Source organism: Mirounga angustirostris, unplaced genomic scaffold, assembly GCF_029215605.1.
Source record: "Mirounga angustirostris isolate CCGP_5_RB_7025 unplaced genomic scaffold, mMirAng1.0.hap1 SCAF_1, whole genome shotgun sequence".
Taxonomy (NCBI): domain Eukaryota; kingdom Metazoa; phylum Chordata; class Mammalia; order Carnivora; family Phocidae; genus Mirounga; species Mirounga angustirostris.
In genome coordinates this window covers 81,597,130-81,620,726 of record NW_026991709.1, presented here as the reverse complement: position 1 = coordinate 81,620,726, position 23,597 = coordinate 81,597,130, and the positions used below count along the sequence as shown (strand labels likewise).

The 23,597-nt window shown below is 46.5% G+C and overlaps 1 protein-coding gene across 10 annotated transcripts in view; it reads right to left on the bottom strand.

Moving 5' to 3' along the window:
• Positions 1-913: 913 nt before the first annotated feature.
• ABCC5 (ATP binding cassette subfamily C member 5) overlaps positions 914-23,597 on the bottom strand; it is a 175,963-nt gene continuing 153,279 nt past the window's right edge. For 8 of the 10 annotated variants that reach the window (XM_045903264.3, XM_064584433.1, XM_064584424.1 and 5 more), the window contains 7 exons: positions 22,688-22,777; positions 19,912-20,101; positions 16,722-16,881; positions 7,023-7,101; positions 5,918-6,031; positions 5,157-5,321; positions 914-2,355 (listed from right to left, as the gene is read on the bottom strand). In XM_045903264.3, coding sequence (XP_045759220.1) covers positions 2,254-2,355; positions 5,157-5,321; positions 5,918-6,031; positions 7,023-7,101; positions 16,722-16,881; positions 19,912-20,101; positions 22,688-22,777 — 900 coding nt within the window. In that variant the 3' untranslated portion in view covers positions 914-2,253. Of the gene's footprint in view, positions 2,356-5,156; positions 5,322-5,917; positions 6,032-7,022; positions 7,102-16,721; positions 16,882-19,911; positions 20,102-22,687; positions 22,778-22,886; positions 23,450-23,597 lie in introns of those variants that run through there. The other 2 variants (XM_064584447.1, XR_010409385.1) reach the window with 2 other exon arrangements.

Sequence of the window (23,597 nt, the reverse complement as noted above, 5' to 3'; positions counted from 1 at the left end):
AAGATGCCAGTGGGGGCGCTCGGCACTAAGGAGATAGGCCAAGCCCGCTGCTGGTTTGTCATTGTGCCTGTAGTGAAAGATTCACCGGGGGGAGAGCAAACGCCGGGGGCAGAAGGCAGGAAATGCCTCTGTTGAAGGGGCAAAGCAGGGTGAGAAAGGTGAAGGAGACCGAGAGATAAGACCCTGTTACCTTCCTGGAAGGTAAACCCAGGGAATCAAAAAAAGGGGCTGTTTACCTTAGTGTCCAACAGAACAACCTGCGATGATGAGAATGTTCCATTCCTGCACCATCCATGACGGTAGCCACGGGTCACATGCACCTACCGAGCCCTTGGCATGTGACGAGGAGGAACTCAATTTTAACTGTAGAGCCAGCCCCCTGAATTTTTAACACAGTAGTTTACAAAAATAGCTAGGTTTAAGATACGATTTCTGCCAATGGTCAGCAGAACCAATACGAATAGCTTAAAAGCTTTCTTGGCTGCATTCAACACAATGTATTGAGAAACTTTGGAATGAGTGCCTTTGGAATGGTCCTTAATTCTCAATGAGTTCATCTGAATGAACGGGCTGAAAGGGCAACTGCACTGTTTGAACTGCTGGGAGTCCTCAACAGGCTGCTCATTTGAACTCTATTTCACCACAACTGCCCGCCTCCCCACAACCATTCACCCTCCCCACTCCACCTCTTGTGAGCAGCGTGGCAGCTTTGCCTGGGGACCGTGCCCAGGAACACAGGCTGAAGGGACCAGAGCCCACGCCCAGGATTCCAGGCACGCTGGGCCCCACACCCCTTGCAACCAACCGGCTCTGTCACTGGTCCTTCCAGCACGTAACCCCAGCACTGGATATTCAGAGCCAAGGTTCTTATACCCCAAAGCCATTCCCAGAGAACAATTTTATACGCCAAGAGTTTTACAAAATCCAAAATAATTTTATTCACTTTTTCAGATCTTTGCTTCCACGAGGTGTTCAGCAAACATGCTAAGGCGACAGAATGTCTAGTTGGTCACGACATGCAACGCTGACCGTTCGGTGGATGACAGCGGCGACCACGCCCACCTGAGCTACTGGCCCCACAGCACAGAGGGGGTTTGCGGGAACACACGGACCCACACAGCAATCAGCAACCTGAGGTAGGTCTCTTTACAGTACAAGAAACTTCTACGCCAGTGTGAGACACTGATCAGCGAGAGCTGCTTAAAGTCGCAGACTTTGGAGAGAGACAGACTCTGTGACAACTGCAGCAGGAGAGAACAGACCCACAAACTCCGGACCCCTGTCACTGAACTGTGGAGGCGTGGGGCCCGGCAAATGACACAGTGCCACTGACGAGAGCAGCCGCCGCTCTGGGGCTCGGGGCCGGCAGGTGTGGGGCTGGAGAGCTCTGTGCAGCGGCCGCGTCGGGGAACCCGGGGCCGAAGCAGTCTGTGAACGGACGGGATTCTGGCTAAGAAACGACAGCAAAGAGAGGGAGGCAGGAGAGGGACTCCCCCTGTCCGAGGAACGTTCTTCTGCGACTCTCCTTCCTGACGGAGGGAGTGAAAAGGGGGCCGGGGCCGTACCCCGCTGCTCTCCTGGCAGAAACAGTGAATGACAAGGGGACAGAAAGCAGGAGCCCTGAGAATTCACGGTGCTCTGCACGGCCTCCGGCAGCCCCCTCCGCTCCCCGTCGCCCGGGGGTGGCTGTGAGGAGGCGCAGAGGGGGCCCCCCGGACGGCCCGCTATTGCCACACGTCTTCCTTTTGGACGCCCAGAGGACCCGGCACCGTGAAACCACCAGAACGCTACCCTTCCTACAATCTAATAGCAAAATCAGATCTCTAGTACAGCAAACTGTACAAAAATGATAGAAAGGAATTCGCACTGTTATCGGGACAGTGCTTATTTTAATATAAAATAAACAGCTTACATTTTCACTGTAAATATAGGCTATGTACAGAATTATATATAGATATAGCTACACGTATAAAGCTTCATTATAGGCCTCTGATACATTTATAATAACGGTTCCCTGAACCTTTTAGAGTGCAATTAAGAACAAAAACTAAATTTTGTTTACATGAATATGGAATAAGTACAATAATCAAAATAGGACTCTCCCTAAAATTGAAACACCCAAGCCAATCCTGAACTGCTGTGCGAAAGATCAAACTGGGAAAGGCAAGGTTTCGGCAGGAGGACGCGACGAGGGGCCCGCCCTAGGCAGGGGATGGCAATGCTCCAAGGAAAAGAGCCAGCAGCGGGGAGGAGTTAGCCCTTGACAGCGACCTTGTTCTCCACTGCGGCAAACATGGCATAGAACCGGGAGCTGTCATTGGACAGAAGGACTGATGGGGTGTCGAACTCCACCACCTGCAAAGGAAGGAGACACGTCACTCGGGCTCACTCGGAGGACCACTGCCAAGGAGGGGGCAAACCCCAAAGCCCCCTGGGGGTGGAATCGCAGTGACAATTCCATGAGTCCTGCCATGCCCCAGTGGGTTCCACTTTGGGTTTTTTGTTTTTGCTAATTCGGGCATAAGGGAAAGGTTAGGGACAAAGACATCCAGACCTCCTTCACATAAATCTCAGGGGGGGAAAAGTTGCAGCTCAAGTCAAGGGCATAGTAGGCAAATGTCATCTTGTTGGACAAACTGGAAAGAGAACAGCTCAAAGTACCCAGCTGGCAGAATAAAAAAGTAAGGGATTCATTCAATTATCCCCTCCTATGATGGACTTCTGTGCAGCCACTGAAAATCCTATTGTAGTAAAAAACGGAATGAAATGCTGGCAGAACCTGCCTTCCAGGAGAGAGGCAGCAAATTGTCGCCTACTCACTTTCCTAGCCTTTCTTGCCACAGGACCAAGGCATGGGGCACAGCCCTGACCGAGGAGAAGCCTCTGAGGTGCTTCTAGGACAGGCTGTTCTGCCCGGAAGACGTAGGCAGAGGACGAAGTACGCTTCCCCAGGCCTGCCCGTGTGAGGCTGAGACGGTGGGTGCTAGCACAAGACATCCTTCCCCAGGAGGGGGAAGGGAGGGGGGTGCTGGCTGGACGCTGACACAGATCCTGACATCGCTGAGCTGCCGAAGAACCAACCCTCTGGCCTCCTGCTGGGGGCTAAGAGAATCCTACTGGCCAAGCCTCTTTCCTTCTGATAGTGCGTGTCCACAGCACAGCACGTCCTATCCGCTAGAGTCTGTGTGTACGGATGCATGAAAAATGCTGGCAGGGGGCAAATGAATGTATTCATGATGCTTATCCCTGGGGAGGTAAATGACTCATCTTATTTTTGCCTTTACGCTTTTCTCATGTTTTTCAGGATTTCCGAAAATTGCAAGGAAATTTTAATTCGCAAGAAACAAAAATGAAGGGAAGGGAAGGACAGAGTTCCTCAAAAAGAGCCAGTGGATCCCCATTCCAAAACACTAAGCCACTCATAGAAACAAAGTGGTCTAGATGTGTCCTTAAGGAAGAATTTCCCAGAAGGTGTTCTTGGTCCCCCCGCTTTATTTTATTACATTCTACTTAATACCTGTGTACAGAGTAATAGCTCTGTATATCGAAACGTGTAATAGAATCTCACTAAACATTTAGGATAATGCAAACCAAAAACCACTAATGTTAACATAATCTCAAGGTGAGGAGAAAAATCATTAACTCCTATATTCTCTCGAAGTCAGCTCTGTAGAGCGCAGCCTACATCTGTTGCAGTTAATGTTTTCCTCAAGACTTCTCCACAGAGAGAGAGGGACGGGGCAGCCCGGCTGCGTAAAGTGCCGGCTTTGGCGTCGCTGGCCCAGCTCAGCTCCGACTCTCCCTTCCTGTGGACTGGAGATAGTGCAAGTTCCCTGAGCCCATCTTCTCTTCTGGAAGGCAGGCTTAACACATCCGTATCTTTCTCGGTGGTTGTGATGACTAATTACATGTTGGGGGACTGTATGTAAAGCCCTTAGCGCAGTGCCTGACGTACAGTAAGCATTCAACGGAAGAGGCTATTATGGGGGCCATTATTATTAATCACACAAGTTCCCCATTGCAACTGGCTTGTTATTTCTGCCAAACCACTAATTTCCTGCCATCCCAGGCGCACACAAAGGAGCTATCTGTCCAACATAAATTTACTTAACATCTTAAGTGACATACTTAACATCTACCATGGGCAAAGACTGTAGCATGGAGCCCTGCCAGGGACCCAAAGATGAGTAAGGCGTGACCCCTGCCCTTAGAGCGTTTACAGTCGAATAGGGGAGAGAGGGCATTAGCCAGTTACCATGACAGGAGGCAGAAGAGCCACACGAGAGGACACATAAAGTTTCAGGCGGCAGAGGCCATTAGGGCATGTAAGCTGTGTCTTTCAGAGGAACAGGAGGCTGCAGGAAGCAGACGTGGGGATGTGGCAGAGGGAACGAAAGGAAAAGGCATTGGAGGTACATGGCACTGAGTGAGGAAAGACACAGAGGAGAACCAGTTCAGGGGATGCAAGATTGTTTGTAGCCACTGGCACCTGCAAGAACAAGTGGGAAATGAAGGCGGCGGGGCTGGGCCAGATTGTGGGAGAGCTTGGAACAGCAGTATAAGAAGTCTGGCAGCACTACGTGATTGCAAAAAGCAGACTTGAGGTGGCTGGTCTCAACACACCTTGGGCAATCCCTGTGTGCATGAGTTAATTAGTAAGCACGTGAGCTCTCTGACCTAAGTCAAAGTGTCATTTTTTTTTTTTTTTTAAGATTCTATTTATTTATTTGAGAGAGAGAGAGAGAGAGAGCGCACAAGCAGGTGGAGTAGCAGGAAGAAGGAGAGGGAGAAGCAGGCTCCCCGTTGAGCAAGGAGCCCAATGCGGGGCTCGATCCCAGGACCCTGGGATCATGACCTGAGCCGAAGGCAGTTGCTTAACCAACTGAGCCACCCAGGCACCCCTCAAAGTGTCATTTTTACAGGCAACAAAAAAGCAGGTACTAAAGCAAAATGAGAACCAGTAAGAGTGCCCCTACTCAATCTCTGGCTTGGGAGGGCGGCATCCCTCCCAGCTGTGGCCAGATTAGAGTTGTAAGGCTGCTTATCTGAAAGCTAAGAATCTCACTAAGATGGCAATCAGCCCAATCCTGCCAGGGGCCAGTTTTCCGCCCAGACGAGGCCACATGCCAAGCCATGGTCCCTCAGGGGCTCAGTACCTGTCCCTGGGCCAGCACCATAATCCTATCAGAGCCTAGGACTGTATGTAGGCGATGGGCAATCGTCAACATGGTGCAGTCAGCAAATGCTTCTCGGATGGTCTCCTGGATTAGCAGGTCTGTCTCCGTGTCCATGGCAGCTGTGGCTTCATCTAGAATCAAAATCTGCCACGAGAGAGGAGAAAAAGAGATCCAACCATTTCCCTAAGCCTTTGCCTTAATCTAGGTTTCGCTAAAATGTATTTCATTATTTAAATTTTACACCATAATCTGTTTTTCCTAAGTAGGTACACACCTATGTAAAAGGACCATTTTGCTTAGAACAGATACCACTTCAAACCCATGTGTTTGCCTTCATTTCCACACACAAAAGGACATGCATGTAATATTGATGTAACAAAACACTTGCTCCTACTTGCCCTGTGACCCTGAGCATGAATAGTCATCTTTCTGGATCTTCTATTTCCAGTTACAAAATAAGGGGACTGGATTTGATGGCCTGGAGGTCTCTAAGTCTATGGTTTCCAACAGTACTACAACCACTCACTAGCCAGAAACAAAAGTCACCCTTGGAAATTAAAGGCTCAGGAAGTCTGAAGGCTCAAAAACACCTGCATACCCAGATGGTGTCAAGGTGAATTTAGAAACATCTGTGCGCATGCTCCTAAAAAGCTTTGGTGGGCTTGGAGCCAGGAATGCCTTTGGACCTCATGCTGGGAAAGGCTGTAACCCCTTCCCTGCCACTCCACAAGCCACCTTACCTTACAGTGACGGAGCAAGGCTCTTGCTATGCACAGGAGCTGCCGTTCCCCCACCGAGAAGTTATCCCCATTCTCCATCACTTCAGATTCAAGTTTCAGAGGTAGCTGAGCAATCTAGAGAGAAAGGAAGTAGAGACTAGAAGAGTCAAAAAGTAAATTTTGAAGAAAAAAAAAAACTGAACTAAATTTTATCCAAAATCCAGTGGCAAAAATAAGCTATTCTGAAACAGATGCAACAATTACTAGCCAAGAATCTGGCTCATCTAGAAAGAAGGTACAGAGGTGATGATCATGTGTACTAGGACCCTCATTTTCTAAGACATTCCATATTTCAAATATACTATTCTGTTAGCCTCATACCATTAAAAGGTCTTAGAAATTCCAGTATTTTCATATCCCCAAATCCTGTCAGACTGTGGCCCTAATTTTTGGTTCTGAAAATATGGTCACGCCATAGGAGATGGGGAAAGTGAGATCACGCTTTCTGATTTCCAAGGCTATAGATACATGGTTGTCAAACTTGCCTTTATAATAAGCTAGGAGCCTATCCTTCAAATGAAATGGTTTGAGGAAGCCCAATATCAAAGTGATAAAGGCGGAGCTGACCTAGCTGAATCAGGGCAGGGGATCCTGAGCTTAACTCGGCTCAGGGGCATGAGAGATCCTACTCCCGGGCTGACCGTGGCCTCGGGAGGGTGTGTGCTGAGTTACCCTAAGAGATCAAGGACCCCATGTGCATGCTGCATGCTTTCTGCAGACTCGATTCATATCCAGATGCTGCAAAAGCATGTTGTACCAGTATGATGAATAAAGTAGAAATTCATTTAAAAGCATTCCAGAATTCTGAGTGTTTGTCATTAACATCTTGCTTAATCAATGGACAGCAGAAGGGCAGTATGACCATGGTTGAGGGATATCAACTTTTATGCCCTTTCTGAAATGCCTGGGAAGCCTTATCTAAAGTGATCCTACACAGATATCCTGGAAGTAAATGGACAGACCAGGCTGGACAGAGGCAGCCAGAGCAGGCTGGGGAGTGACCACAGCATCATTACGTTTCCACTCTTGAAATTCAAGCAAAGCCCTCCCTCAGGGCTTTACTTACACATTCTTTCATGTGTGTCCTTTCTAGGGCATCCCAGATCTGGTCTTCAGTGTACTGGTTGAAGGGATCCAAATTTGACCTAGAGAGAGGCACAGGAGGACTTTCTCAGTGAGCCAACATGTAAGTGACTATATTGCAAAGGCTGTCTGTGGTAAACGTTTAAACAGGCATGGGAAAAGGAGGGATCAAACTCCTCAAGGTCACAGATGCCTCGCTCCCCAACCAGCCTTAGGTAGCAGTTAGAAATGCTGGTGCCTGCCCATCACAGGAATGTATCTGAGAACAGGCTGGGCCTCTCCATCTTCTTTATAACACTTTATTTATTATAATGTCTATTATTTTTATTATGTAAATAATACAGGTTATAGAAGAATTAACAAATACAGATATGTGAAACAAAACCAAACTGATGATGTTTTAATCACCTCTAATCAGACCCTCGGAAGCAAACACTGCATTTTGGCATATACATGTCACAATACATCTCTCTGTGTGTACAATCTTAGAAAAACAGCCTCTTTCTTCCTGACGCACTAGGGTGAGAGCCTGTCAGTGAGCAAGGACCCGAGGGTGGCTGGCTCAGCGGAGGAGAAAGGAGAGCGTGAAGAGCATCTCAAGAGGAAGGAATTTACTGGTACAGAAAACCAGTTTGGGGACTCTTCTTGCCTACTGTACCAATAGCAGCTGTCTCAAGAACATCAAGGAGGATACCAAAAGGACTAGACATTTCCGGAAACGTTAAAGACAGGGGAAAGAGCTTTTTGTCATGGAGGATAAAGGTGGAGAGGTGGTGGTAAAATGGATAACTGGTGGAAATTGGGAGGTTACATTAATATTGGGGTGTCTTGTCTCCATCTAAACATGACATTTACAGGTCTAGTAACATGAAAGGTATGAGGTGTAACTTTGCTCATAAACTTATACTTCATATATGGGAAACAGGAAGTCTTTGGGAGAACTTTAGCTCTATGTCTCATTTGTCTCCATGTTTGGGGTTACTAACTCCAGGCATGCAAATGCACGCAGGACATTATCCCAGAACTCCACCAAACACAGGCTGGTACCTGCCTTGCTCATCCCTTTGGGCCACCTCTGGACTCTCCAGGGAGACTCTAACTGGCTCTGCTTTCTTGTGCCTCTTGCTCTTTGCACATGGAATATGTGCACCCCTCCCCACCCTTTGGCTTGAGAGACACTGGCAAAAGCAAGGGCTCTGGGGTCAGACTTGCTGATTCCTACACAGCTTCTATCTATTACAACTGTGTGACCCTGACCAAGTTAGCCTAACTTCTCTATGCCTCAGTGCCCTCATGTGTAAGACAGGGGTCAAAAAGCACCTCCTCAAGAGGTTGTGACGGCTGCATTTCACGTGTAGAAACTATTTAGAGCAGCCCCCACTGCATGGTTAGCCCTGTGCATGCAGGGGCTACGATTATGATGATGTCCTTATTGTCACTGCTGTTACTCCTTGACTAGGATTCCTTCCTGTCCTTCAGGTCACAACTTAGATGCAGAAAGCGTCTCCTGACCCTTCAAGCCTGACTTAGGTGTCCTCATGCTCACCCTCTTTCTGGCACTTGTTCATGTGTCTCTGCCCCCATTGGATCAGGATCCTTGTCTGGATCTTCTTCACTGTTGAATCCCATGTACACTGTCTAATATTTGTTGTAAGAATAAAAGAACATATAGCCTTGCTTGACTTCCTGAGAAAAGGCATCAGTATGTGACAATTTAAGCATTTTCTGTCATGACAGAGGCAAAGAACAGTGTGTTAGAGGGAGCACGTGCACATGTAGTTCCAGGCAGACTGGGTTCAAATCCCCACTCTGCTTCTTACTGTCTGCATGACCTTGGGCAAACCACTCCTCCGTCTCCTCCTCTGTAAAATGGGGATATGGTGACATGACTCAGTAGGTTGCTGTAAACATTAGAGACAGTACATACAGTGCCAGTATACAGAGCAAACATTTACTTAGTGGCAACTGTTAAATTCCCAAGATACGTGTGGACACGTTAGCTGCCTGGTTCCAGTGCTTGGTGGTTTTCTGATTTATATTCATTGCACTTTCCAAGTGGACACAATAATCCCGGGATCCTGAATACCAGGCTCAGAAAGAGTTCTGATAAAGTCCTATCTGTGCAAAGTCTGGACAGGGAAGACCAATCTTCTATAGGCATACCATCTAATATCTCATATCTCCATAGTCCTATCTCTTAAACAAGAAGGTGGTCCAATTTGCTGATAATCTAAACTGTGAAATGGCAGACCACAGGCTAAGTCTAAGGAGACGTGTACATGTTTCTAGTCACACTGGAAGCCCCTGACCCTCCCTATCTAACACTCCAGAGTCTGCACACACATCTGGGTTGACGAGATTACCATTTATTGTTCTGTCGGTTTTTTTTTTTTTTTAAAGATTTTACTTATTTATTTGACAGAGAGAGACACAAGTGAGAGAGGGAACATAAGCAGGAGGAGTGGGAGAGGGAGAAGCAGGCTTCCCACGGAGCAGGGAGCCCGATGCGGGGCTTGATCCCAGGATCCTGGGATCATGACCTGAGCCGAAGGCAGACGCTTAATGACTGAGCCACCCAGGTGCTCCTTTTTTAAAGATTTTACTTATTTGAGTGTGAGAGAGAGTGAGAGAGAAAGTACGAGTGGGGGGGAGGTGGGAGGGTCAGATGGGGAGGGAGAAGCAGACACCCCGCTGAGTAGGGAGCCCAATGCAGGGCTCAATCCCAGGACCTTGGGATCATGACCTGAGCCGAAGGCAGACGCTTAACTGACCGAGCCAGCCAGGAGCCCCTATTGTTCTGGGGGTTTTTTGCTGTCTCTTAGGAGAATCTTCTACACTTACACACCACCAGGTTAGGGACCAACTGAAACCCATGTTCATTATCCGAAGTCTGAAGAATAAGAGATTAATCACACTCTTGCCTGGTTCAACAATGACCGACTGCTGGGAATTCCCATGGGGCAAAGTTCACAAGACAATCCTCCCCATCCAGACTTTGCACAGATAGGAGTTTATCTAGGTGGCAATGCAAGTTTTCACAATATTCTCTCCTACTTGTGTGGTCTCATATGGACCGTCTCATGTTTTATAGCAGAATTTTCGACGCTTTTGAACCGTAAACTTCAGCACTCTTCTAAAAAATCACTTTATTAGCTAACCATTATTATTATTTTACCTTTTTTTTTGTTTTTAACAAGTTCCTCAGAGCTCTTTACAAGAGCCTTTTGGAAGTCCTTATCAAACCTAGAAAGAAGGGCACTCCACACATGGGCAATCGTGACTGGTTACAAATAGGGGTCATGTTCTACTTTGCCTGGTTTCCTGCTCGTAACCCTCACCATGGTCTATCTGCAGCCAAGCCACAAGACTCCATGCTGAAGAATCACCTTTGCCCTTTAGGGGGAATCAACTCTGACCTTAGGCTCTAAGAACTGCAGTCAGAAGCAATATGTGCTTCAGTGCTGGGCTGCTCTAGATCCGCATTCTCCTCTGACTATAGTTCCCATTTAGAGCTTCTGGTCCCTCTTCTTGAGCTTGAATTGCCTCCTGGCAATCCACTTCCAGTAATTCAATTCCTGTTGTGCTTCCATGTATCCGAGTTCCCATCTTGACAGCCTGCTCAGGCTCCCAAGGTTTGGGGCCCCACCTTGCCCTGGTTCTACCCCTGAGCTCCCTGGTTATAAACATCTGTCTTCTTTGGTCTCTGAATGCTGCTCATTCTCCACTGCTGAGGTATATCTGCCTGTGGAAAATCCATGTTACCGAAGGCTGGAATTTCCAGTCCCAGTAACTTGATAAATTGCCATGTATGGTTTGACATTTCGCTTTCTGGATTTCTAGTTTAGCCCATCGCCTACTGCTTCAATCTGCCCCTTCTTTACCTCTTCCTGGCAGGATTGTTTAATTGTAGGTTCTGGATTTTACCACTCATTCACATTCCTCCTACCTCTGCTGCACTGAGTCCGTTGCACAGAGGAAGACTTCAATAAATATATGCTCCAGACTGAAGGACTCTATAATGCTGGTTTCCAGGCTAGGAACATGTGGACCATTCTCCTAGACTTAGTCTAGGAAATGTTCTTTAAAACTATACAGTGATGCCTACTGTTATGGGTTCAAGTGTGTCCTCTCCAAAAAGATATGTTGAAATCCTAGCCCCTGGTATCCAAGAACGTAATCCTATTTGGAAATAGGGTCATTGCAGGTGTAATTAGTTGAAATGAGGTCATTCGGAGTAGTGGAATACAGTGGGCCCTTAATCCAATATGACTGGTGTCCTTATAAGAGAGGGTCACGTGAAGGCAGAGAAATAAAGGGAGACCATGTGACGTTGGAGGCAGAGATTGGAATGATGCACCTATAAGCCGAGGAGCACCAAAGATCACTGGCAAACCACTAGAAGGTAGAAGAGGCAAGGGAAGGATCCTCCCCTCTAGGTCTCAGAGGGAGCCTGATCCTGCTGACACCTTGATTTCAGACTTCTAGCGCCCAGAGCTGTGGGAAAAGTTCCTGTTGTTTTAAGCCACTCATTTTGTGGCACTTCGTTGTGACCTCCCTAGGGGACAAATACACCTAGGCAGCCCCTCACAGACCCCTTATCAGACTCAGAGTATGCACGTAGGTGTGCAGTTGCCTGCTCACTGAGGAGGCTGCCCCATCAGATTCTCTGTGGGTGAAGACTCAGCAGACACATGGGCAGGCTTGACCCTAGGCCTTCCCACCAGCTGAACGAGCCTCCAAAAACTAGACAATGGCTTCCAGATATATAAGAAATATTTACATACACCAGGAGGTGGTGTACATACACATTAAGGCACACCAGACTGATCTCAACAGGGAGCTCAATCAGGAATAGAAGAAAATACACCCTCATTAGAGAAGCCAGATGGCCCTGAGTCTGATCCACGAACAGAAGTGAAAGCAAAGTTATGCACCCCTAACATCAGAAGTTTTGGCTGGGTGGATGGATAGAGAAAGGCGGCGTCGGAACAGGAAGGCACCTATTTTTAGTAGTCAGAACTCCTGGGGTCCTAATGTTGCCAGAAGTGCACTTTCATCTTTGGTCCTTCGTATTTATTTTTGGCAGTATTCTAAGTTGGCCTCCTGGCCACGGCTAAAAGAGGCGAGAATCTCTGCGAGTGCGTGAGAGCATACAGGAGTGCCTCCCTGGCCCGTAAGAAGACACTGCTCCCTCACACTGTCCCGCCATGGCCATGGGCGCCTCCCGCGCAGCCTCGGGCAGGAGACCTGGGAGCACAGACCTCCTGCGAGCTGGGAGCTAGAGGACAGTGCTAAATAGTTATTCAGAGATATGGACTGGTTTTGGCCTTTAGTTGCTAAGCATCAAATCAGGTAGAAAAAAGGCTAGAGGTGGGAAAAGGGACACGGGGAAAGCAAAGTAACTGAGAAAGACTCCAGAGAGCAGCAGAGTGTGTGTGACTTTTTTTTTTTCCAAGATGAGGGAGGCCTGTGCAAATCTGGAAGCAGATGAGGAGATTGTGAAGCTGCTGGAAAAAGAAAGGTAACTAAAAGCCAAGACCCCCGGAGGAGCAGGCTTAACTCTGGTGGCTGGAAAGGCGGAATGCCTCCCAAGGTCGCGGTGGAGAGTGGGTATCGTGAGAATCCCAGGAGGTGACGGAGTGAGTGTGGCGTGTAAGAGCTCCCACAGCCAGGTTCAAACGCCTATCTTTGGGCAAATTATCTACCTCTCTGGGTTTCTGTTTCTTCATCTATAAAATCAGCACAATAACCGTTCCTACTTCCCGGGGTTTTGAGAATCTGACGAATTAATACAATTAAAATGCTTAGGACAACATCTGCCACGTAGTAAGTTCTCAATAAGCTTAGTGACTTCCATTATCGTTGTTCTTTAGAGCAGCAGTGTCTGGCACAGAATGACCTTTTCCCATTTCTTTAAAGATAATTTTTTTTTAAAGATTTTTTATTTTTTATTTGACAGAGAGCACAAGCAGGGGGAGTGGCAGGCAGAGGGAAAGGGAGAAGCAGGCTCCCCACTGAGCAGGGAGCCCGATGCTGGGACTCGATCCCCGGACCCTGGGATCATGACCTGAGCCGAAGGCAGTCGCTTAACCATCTGAGGCACCCAGGCGCCCCTAAAGATAATTTTTTTAAGAGCCAGTTTAGGTTCACAGCAAAACTGAGAGGAAAGTAGAGATTTCCCATCTATCTTGCCCAGAATGACTTAACAAATGTTGGATAACACCTCGTGTTCTTGATGTAGTTATTCTAGACTCACATTACTTTCTGATATTGAAAATAAGAAGCTTTTGGGAAATTCCAAGTTCCACAGAAGCAAACACTATCAAAAAAAAAAAAAAAAAAGAAAAGAAAGCAAGAAAGAGAGAGAGAGAGAAAGTAAGAGAGAGAGAAGAAAGAAAGAGGAAAGGGGTCCCCCTTCAGCAACAGAATAATTCAGAGACAACAATAAGACCTTGAGATTCTAAGAAAGAAGTTGCTTCAAAGTTAGAACAGCTTCCATTCACTCTAGAGGGCTAACTGCTCCTGTCGGACTAAACCAAAGCAGAATGGGTCAGTTGTGCTCAGTCATTTTTGCCGTGATTTTGAGCTGGGGACCAGAAATATTCCTCAAAAGTAAAAAAATGTAATGGGCAGACTGAAAGGGAGTGAGGGGATGTGAATAGGAAGAAAGGAGAACACTGCCTCTTGCTGATGAATGGCCACCAAGCAGAGATGCTCCAGGGGATGAGCAGATGCCCAGTCCCCACAAGCAGACTGAGACTCACAGACAGACTATAGAGTGACAGCTGAGGACAACTAGTCTTACTGAGAGGCCAGTTAGCCACCAGCCAAGCTGAGCCGTAGACTGTCCCCAAGGATGGAATGCACTCCAGCAAGGGCTGGTTAGGGCAGAGGGGAGGGATCTCAAGAGGCACAGGGTCCTCTGTGGAAAGGAAAGGAAGGTACTAGCAAGGCCATGAAAGAGGGAAGGTCGGCAAAAATGTTTAGGGTCGGGATGAGAAGAAACCTCTTATCTTAGAGCCAGCTCTCAGGACAAAAGGCACAGGAAAGGGGCTGGTCGCAGAAACACAGGCCCTACCGCCAGATAAGGGAGGGCTGGATGCAGCTATTGGAATGGACAGAGTCTGACTAATCTAGGGAGCGATATGGCCCCAAATGATCTGGTCTGTGATTTAGGTTATATTTGTATGAGAACAATTCAGACATTTTTATCTCATCACCTTAAGTTTTACTTGAATTTGGTTTTACCTTGCTTTCACTCTGAGAGTTCCTTATGATTTTTTTTTAAAGATTTATTTATTTATTAGAGAGAGAGAGAGAACGAGTGGGAGGGGCAGAGGGAGAGAGAATTCCAAGCAGACTCTGCGTATGGAGCCTGATGTGGGGCTCGATCCCATGACCCTGAGATCACACCCTGAGCAGAAACCAAGAGTCAGACACTCAACTGACTATGCCACCCAGGTGCCCTGAGAGTTCCTTATGTTTTAACTGCATGTTGGTATCTCAAGAAGATGTGTCCACCCTCACTGCTGGCTAACGGTAGTAAAGATAGTTTCCATGTTCAGGGTCTCCAGGAGACCGCTGGGAAACAGCCGATCTATCCTGCCCTTGCCTTGGGAAACTCATTATAGGCTTTCTAATTTTCTAAGAAAAGCAAAAGAACACCCAAAGCTGAATGTTCTTTGGGATTTGTACGAGACCTGAGAGGATAAAAGGAAGACGACAGTAGGTCTGGGATTTAATTTGTCCTCAGGCTCTACTCCTGACTTAAAAAGCCAAAATTACTGTTGGCAGAACATGAAACTTGTATGATTTCCTAAATTTGTACAGCTGACCGCCCAAACAGCACTCTTAGCTCAATAACGAAAAACTCAGGGCAGCAGAACACCAATTACAAGCTTGTCCGTCAAGCAGCACCATGTCACTAGAGCTGGTAACAAATGGCCCCAACTCCCAGCATTTCCATGAGGTTCTACAAACAGCAGCTGCACAGGCCAGCAGGTCAATTCTTAACCCTTAATTCTAGTACATGTGCTGCCCAAACAAGCCCTTAACCACTCACTCTAGAAGCCCCTGATTCACAGCCACAAACGAAGTGCTGTAAAATTTACAAATGAAGAGTGAGGATTCCTGGTGGCAATGTATTTAACACAGCCAAGTTTAACACACCCTGTTTCTTAATTCTTTTCCAAATGATGACGAAAAAATGGTTCTTTTGTCCTGAGCTAAAAATTACAAGGCCAATTATATTCTCAAAGGCATTCTTGTGGCATCTAAAAATAGGGATTTATGGGAGGGAAGAGCAGATCTGGCAACACCTCTTGATTTCTTAATTTTAGACCTGAGTCTTCGATAAATTCTAATTCTCTTCTGACATTTGTTTGACCTTATTATCTCAGGACCCAAGGAGAATGATGGAGCAGCATCGACAGATCCAATCTATGCTGCCCAAATTCATTAGTGTTTAGAGAAAATGCCAAAATAAATACACTCAAGAGTGCGGGCAGGTGAGAATTCATTCTACCTACCAAACCTCCTTGCATCAGTGAGTTCAGGTGCCATTTCCAAAGAAAGGGAGGGGACCTAATTTTAAAGACAAGTCCATGGTTATTTGAAATTAAGTTGGTACCAATTTTTTTGAAGACTGCTAAAAATTAAAGAATTTCATTTCATTAAAAAAAGTCCAATCTAGGTCAGCTATATGGTTAAAGCTATTTTTAGTTCAAAGAAGAAGCAACTTGAACAGACATGGACAGGAATTACAGAAACCCATTGTTCCAAGGAGGCAAATGCTTAAGGCAAATGCTAAGGGTGACGGTAGGATAAGGTATAGGGAAAGTCAATGGGATTAAATATATTTCCTTCTTAGTTACTATTTTAACAGGTCAAGAGGAGGAATTTTAGGGGCACCTGGGTGGCTCAGTTGGTTAGGCATCTGCTCAGGTCATGATCCCCAGGGTCCTGGGATAGAGCCCCACATCGGGCTCCCTGCTCAGCGGGGAGTCAGCTTCTCCCTCTCCCTCTGCCTCTCCCCACCGGCTTGTGATCTCTCTCTCACAAATAAATAAGTTTTCAAAAAAAAAAAAGAAAAAAGGAGGAAATTTATCTTAGGCATCCCGGCAGATTTCAGAGAGAGAGAGGCACCATTCCAGAGTCAGAATCAAAGGTGGGCGAAGATACTGGAAAATGAAAACACCTGAGTGATAACAAGGTCTGAAAACCACCATGAGAACGGCAAACTGGAGCACACGTAGGACAGATGACAATACGGAGTGGGAGGAAGAAGGAAGATGGGATGAGGCTGACGGGCTGCTACTGTTCACTGCTCACTATGTGCCAGGCTCGGTGCGTGTGTAATTTGTATCAACTTAACCAATCTCCACAATGACAGCCCTTAATAATATCCCCACCTTACAGGTGAGGTAATGAGCTTAGACGTGGGCAGGTAACTTGCCTGAAGTCACAGGGCAGAGATCTGAGCCCAGATCTCTCTGACTTCTTCACCACATGCTTCAGGGCCCTCAGCCCCCGTTTTGTGGAGCTGCCCCTTACTTCTGCAGTAAGAAGTGGTGGGAAAAGCACTAGGCTTGAGGTCACTTGATCCCAGTCCCACATGGAGGCTCTAACGTGCCCATCTGGCCTCAAAAGGCAGCACAGAGCACACAGGCACTCAGATCCTCACCTCACGGTGCCACTGAATAGCACTGGCTCTTGAGGAATAATGGACAGCTTGCTTCGGAGGTCAGCAAGGCCAATATCACTGATTCTCACTCCGTCGATCTTTATGCAGCCTCCAGATAACTCCACCAGACGGAAGAGGGCCATCCCCAGAGAGGACTTCCCTGAGGAGTCAAAAGACATGCAGAAAAGCAGCTCAATTAGCAAATTTCATGAAGACAAAAACTGGTTTAATCCCAACCTCTGGGCAAAATCATCTATTTTTCTAGTTCTCTTCAATTATTATTTCATCTGATTAAGATAATGTAGAAAGTGATAGCCAGAAACAGAAAAAAATGCACTTTCCTGAGCTACAAGTATAGACATTTAAATCACACAGCTTCAGCCTGAGAAGGAGTTTGAGGTACTACCAGGTACTCTTACTTTCATGAGAATAAATTAGAAAAATGCCTGCGTTTCACCTTAGGAGTGGGTACACGGGCTTTCACGCATCTCAGGCAAAGTGAGGAGAACAGAGTTCTTACAGCAAGGGGCTAGTGGCAAACCAGAGGACAAGATGTTTTCTCTCTCTTCTGTCCCCTTATCGTAGGTGAGAGAGAAACAAGACAAGACCCCCCACCATCCTGGGGTAAACACACAGGGAAGGAGTAAATAAGTGGCTGCAGATGACTCTACCATGATAAGGAACTGTGACAGAAGAGCAGGTCTGAGGGGCGCCTGGGTGGCTCAGTCGGTTGAGCACCTGCCTTCAGCTCAGGTGGTGATCCTAGGGTCCTGGGATCGAACCCCGCATCCAGCTCCCTGCTCAGTGGGAAGCCTGTTTCTCCCTCTGCCTCTCCCCCATGCTCTCTCTCTCTCTCAAATAAATAAATAAAATCTTAAAAAAAAAAAAAAAAGGAATCACCATACTGTTAAAAAAAAAATAGATCAAGTTGTTCCACTTTAACAAAAGATGCTACCTGGACTAGAAGATTTTATAGTTCTCTGGATCTAGACTACCTTCGCACTGACGGGATGTGCTACTAAAAGAGGCCATGAAGTCCTCGCAGTGATGTCCTTGACTAGGGCCATGGCAGAGTCAGGGTCTACGAGTCGCTGAAGAAGCTTGTTTGGATTAGTTTAGACTTTGTAAGTCAGGCTATTTATAATTACTTTATTTTTTCTTATTTTTTTCCTGTCACTACTTATGGTTTAAGTCTTTTTTTTTTTAAGATTTTATTTATTTATTTATTTATTTGAGAGAGAGCATGAGAGGGGGAAGGAGCAGAGACAGAGGGACAAGCAGACTCCACACTGAGCATGGACGCAGCGCTCAATCTCACAGAGCCTGAGATCATGGCCTGAGCCGAAACCAAGAGTCGGACGCTCAACTGACTGAGCCACCCAGGCGTCCCTGGTTTAATAAAGTCTTAATGAATAGTTCAGTCTGTCCCACCTGTATTAAGGATTAAGGAGAATCACAGGAGGGGACATCAGTCAGAGCCTTCAGGACATCAGTCAGAGCTCCCAGTGTACCCCTGGGAGCCCATATAGCAGAGGGAATTTGAGGGAGAAAGCAAAGGAAGAGCTTTGGGGACAGCCACCCTCCTTGGCTGAACATTCTCCTTGCAGCGTAAAAAACCTACAGACAGGGGCACCTGGGTGGCTCAGTTGGTTAAGCGACTGCCTTCGGCTCAGGTCTTGATCCTGGAGTCCCTGGATCGAGTCCCGCATCGGGCTCCCTGCTCGGCAGGGAGTCTGCTTCTCCCTCGGACCCTCCCCCCTCTCATGTGCTCTCTCTCATTCTCTCTGTCTCAAATAAATAAATAAAATCTTTAAAAAAAAAAAAAAAACAAACCTACAGACAGTGTACTGTTCTGACATGAAATAATTCCTTCAAATAGGAAGCAGGAAATGGCTTTTTCTTCTCTTCTTAGCAGGTTCTTTCAAGTAAATTGGCCAGAAAAGACACAAGGTTTTTGTTTTGTTTTGTTTTGAATGGAAAGAAACAAAGCGAGAAGAGTTTTGACGCCAAGGAAGCATGGAGCCCCCAGAGCTGATGAGAAGTGAACCAGAGAGACTTCTTATTCCAGGTAAACCAGTTAGTAAATGAAAACAAGCCTCAATCTTTGAAATGTTATTCAGGAAGGAAAGAGGGAAAGAAATGAATTACTCAAGTCTTGACCCTAGAAATCTAAAGAAGTAATATGATTCTAAGTGCGAAGTAAAATGCCTAAATGAGAGCCAATTCTCTATTTCTTTGCAACTGATGTCAGATCAAGAAAATAATTTCTGTCTTCAAAGAACACAGGTTTCTTATTTAGAGCTACCTTAGCATCTGATAAATACAAGTCAACACTGGCATTATGTCACAGACAACTTAAATGTTTTGTGTGTTTTGACCTCACGGAAATAAGGATATTCACTGCAGTACTATTCATAATAGTGAAAAATCGACAACAACCTCAATGCCCTACAATTGGAGACTGGTTAAATATAAATTATGATACATCCATAAAATGGAATTTTATATCCTGCTGAATAGAATTCATGTCACAAGCTATTAATTGACATGGAAAAATATTTGGTAGATTTAAAGGCAGGCCATGAGACGGTGTGTGTAAAATGACCCCATTTTCATAAACATATTTGCTGATAGAAAAAGCCTGACAAGGGGCACCTCGGTGGTTTAGTCGGTTGGGCGTCTGCCTTTGGCTCGGGTCATGATCTCAGGATCCTGGGATAGAGTCCCACATTGGGTTCCCTGCTCAGCACAGAGTCTGCTTCTCCCTCGCCCTCTGCCCCTCCCCCCACTTCAGCACGCACGCGTGCTCTCTCGCTCTCTCTCAAATAAATAAATAAAATCTTAAAAAAAAAAAAAAAGCCTGACAAGATACCTACTAAAATATTAACAGTAATTATCTCTAGATAGTGGAGTTATGGGTGCTTTTCTCCTTTTGTACTTCGTATATACTCCAAGTGTTCTGCATTGAGAATGTATACTTTTATGATCAGAAAAAGCACTAAGTGTTAAAAAAGCAGGGTTGAGAATACACTGAGAAAATTGGCTTCAGAGAGACCTTACTCATCACTCATTAATACGGAGCTGGTTTGAAGGGATGAGAGTGATAGTCAATAAACAGCAAATCATGGGCCCCACACTTTTAACTCCGACAGGTTCAAATGTTTCTCCAGAGGCCTTGGCTCGCTCTTACCTGATCCAGTCCGCCCCACGATGCCAATCTTCTCCTTGGGTTTGATGGTGAAGGACACCTTCTTCAGAACCAGAGGGAGATTTTCTTGGTACCTCATCTCTGCATTCTCAAAGGTCACCTCTCCTTCCTGGGGCCAGTCAGGGGAGGGAGCCTTGTTCTTAATTCTGGCAGGTGCTTCCAAAGAGAGAGTCTGGGGAGACAGGAGTGGCTGGGTCAGACTGACCAGCTTCTGTGGGAGCTGCGAGGCTTTCAAAGAGAAGTAAACGCCAGACAACCACAGCAGCCATACAGAAGCAGCTGCTGCCCTCTTCCCTTCCCATGGAAGATGCCCTTGGCAGCACATGCTTATTACCACTAAACCAGACAGAGTGCGATGGTGACTAACTTCACTCTTAGCCATTTACAGCGGCCACGAAGCAGCATGGGGGGGGCAGGGGGCAGTGGCCTTCCAACTGTTTTTTGTCTTAGGGAACTTCTCCACAAAACTGCCTTGGAGGCCAAGGGTGGGGCATGAGGCCTTCCACGGCTCTTCAAACACAGCCCTTTTTATTGGAATTCTTTCACAATATTCTACTTGAAACAAGATTCCACCATTTGAAAGCCAATCGCCCAAACCCAAAGGAAGGCAACTACCATTTCCTGAACATTTCATCAGATCCTGGCATTCGGACGTATCAGTCACCCAGGAGACATGGGCTCGAAGCTCAATCTGCCCCCAATTGTGATGTGACCTGGATATATCACTTCTTCACTCTAGGTCTTAGTTTCTCATCTGCAAGTCGTGGGGACTGGATGAGAGAATCGTGGAAATCCATTCAGCTTTAAAAATGCTGTGTAACTGCTTGGGTAATTTTTGTTACCAACAGTCCCACCTTGCAATGTTTGAAAATTCTCTGGCAACTAGTCACGGGACTTTACGGCCTCCTAGGGAAGTGAAAGCCAACAGCTGTGGAGCTATGGGCAGGGACGGGGGTGGGGCTGGGAGGGCAGGTGGAGACTGACATCTTGAACTCCAAGCTGGAAGGGCTCCGTGTTGGCAGAGGCATCCAGGTTGGGCACTGGCAGTGGGAGCCAGTCCTCAGAAATGTGACTGGTTTGTGCAGGGTCCACTCTACCATGACTGACCATCACCGTGACCTTTTTAGCAAGAGACTCTCACCAACAGCAATTTTTTTTTTTAAGATTTTTATTTATTTATTTGAGAGAGAGAATGAGAGAGAGCATGAGAGGGAAGAGGGTCAGAGGGAGAAGCAGACTCCCTGCCGAGCAAGGAGCCCGATGTGGGACTCGATCCAGGGACTCCAGGATCATGACCTGGCCGAAGGCAGTCGCTTAACCAACTGAGCCACCCAGGCGCCCCACCAACAGCAATTTTAAATCAAACACTACACACCCAGATACTGTCCCCAGACATGAGCACTGGGCAAAGAACCCAATGGATAAATAAAAGGAACAGCTATTAGATATTTATCTGCCATAGATAGCTATCTGCCATTCTTTCTGAGAATAATAATGTATAAGTTCAAAAAATATCCTACACTTAATAAGGTTCATTGTCAAAACAGTTCAGGAAAGCATGTCTGCTGGAAAATGCAATTTACATAATATGCTAGTTCTCAACTGAAAGGGTAGTTTTTCAAAATTATGTTTCTAAGTCAATTATCTGGAAATTGAGATATATTCTTCCCACATAAACCATGATATAAATGCTGATAAAGTCTCTGGGCAGTTCCCAAAATAGGTAACTTCTCTGAACTGAGTTAAATTTGAGAGTCTTAACTACTTGTGACTCTGCTTCTCTCTATAGAAAACTGCTTTCAGCGTCCCAGCTGGGACATGCTCCGGCCGTAAGACGCTGCCCTGAGGTAGCACTGAAGGGTTACTGAGGGAAGGCAGGAAGAGTCAGTTCATCTCAGTATCAACAAAATTAAACTGGTTTCTAAACTAGGAATGCAGTTTAGAATTAGCCACGGAGCTTCTAAAATGTCAGAAGCCTGGGGCTCACCCCGGATCGACTGTATCAGAATCTCCAGAGATGAGGCCTGCGTCTGTCTCTGCCTAAAGCTCAGCAGGGATACCAACGGCCATCCCTGGTTAAGAACAAGTGAACTAGGGTCGCCTGGGTGGCTCAGCCGTTAAGCATCTGCCTTTGGCTCAGGTCATGGTTCCAGGGTCCTGGGATCGAACCCCGCATCGGGCTCCCTGCTCAGCGGGAAGCCTGCTTCTCCCTCTCCCGCTCCCCCTGCTTGTGTTCCCTCTCTCGCTGTGTCTCTCTTTGCCAAATAAATAAATAAAATCTTAAAAAAAAACCAAACAAACAAGTAAACTAGAATAAGATTTAAAACACTCCATGGGGCGCCTGGGTGGCTCAGTTGGTTAAGCGACTGCCTTCGGCTCAGGTCATGATCCTGGAGTCCCTGGATCGAGTCCCGCATCGGGCTCCCTGTTCGGCAGGGAGCCTGCTTCTCCCTCTGACCCTCCCCCCTCTCATGTACTCGCTCTGTCTCATTCTCTCTCTCTCAAATAAATAAATAAATCTTAAAAAAAAAAAAAAACCCTCCATGGTTTTAAACACTGTAAGGAAAATGACCTACATTCTTAATCAGACACAATTCACAAAAACATTTAGAACCTCTTAGGATAATCTCTTCTCCACTCCACACAGGCTGAAGAGACTGCTGGTCCTCGCCTGTGAGAAACAAGCATCCTCCTTGCACCACCACCCGAGGCAGCAAAAGGGTAAAAGGGTCATGAAGAAAGGCTTTCGCGTCCTGACCTGGATGTAGTGGTTGATCCTCTCCACTGAGGTGAAGCGGGCTTCTGTCTCGGATGCCAGTCTGACGGTAAACTGGAACAGGCCGGTTAACTGATAATGGAAGGCAAAATCCAAGAAGGAATTCATTATGAATACATGTCAGGCCAACGCCAGAAAACATCTTCCAGCTAGGGGATTACAGCTCAATATACCAACGAACCGGGCACCGGCAGCAGCTGGTTTTACGGACCGAGTCATTCTCTAAATGTTTAACATGATGCCTACTATCCCCCAGTCCATTGCAATTCTCAACAAAGGCAGGTGGCATTGTGGGACGGCTGGCGCTGACTTCCCTGCAGCCAAAGGCTTTCCATCCATTTTCACGTTTCCAGCACGCACATCTGCAGCTGAGTAACTTCCGGGCTTCCTGCCGAGCAGCCTGCACCTACTCTGGCAGTCACAACAAATGGAGATCTATATCACCCTGTGAGCTGCTGGTGAGAATGCAGAGCCCCCTGGGCACCTCACACTGAGGATCCTGAACCACAGTACTTAGAACACCTATTCTCCCCCTGATGATCAAGTAAGTCCGTATAACATGGACAGGCATCTTTGAGAATCTGTGAAGATACATTAGCTCTTCTTGGTTTTGTTTCCCTACTTATTTGTTTTGACCTTTCTGACATGGAAAAAATGTCAAACATATACAAGAGTAGAAAGGGCAGTATAATGAACTCCCATGTCTTTAAAAACCTGTCAACTTATAGATAACATTGTTTCATCCATACCACACCACCCATCTGCATTATGTGAAAGCAAATCCCAGACATCCTATCCGTTCATTCTTAAATAATTTAGCTTGTATCTAACACATAAAGACTCTTTAAAAACACAATACCATTGTCCAACACCATGATGACATCTAAAAAAT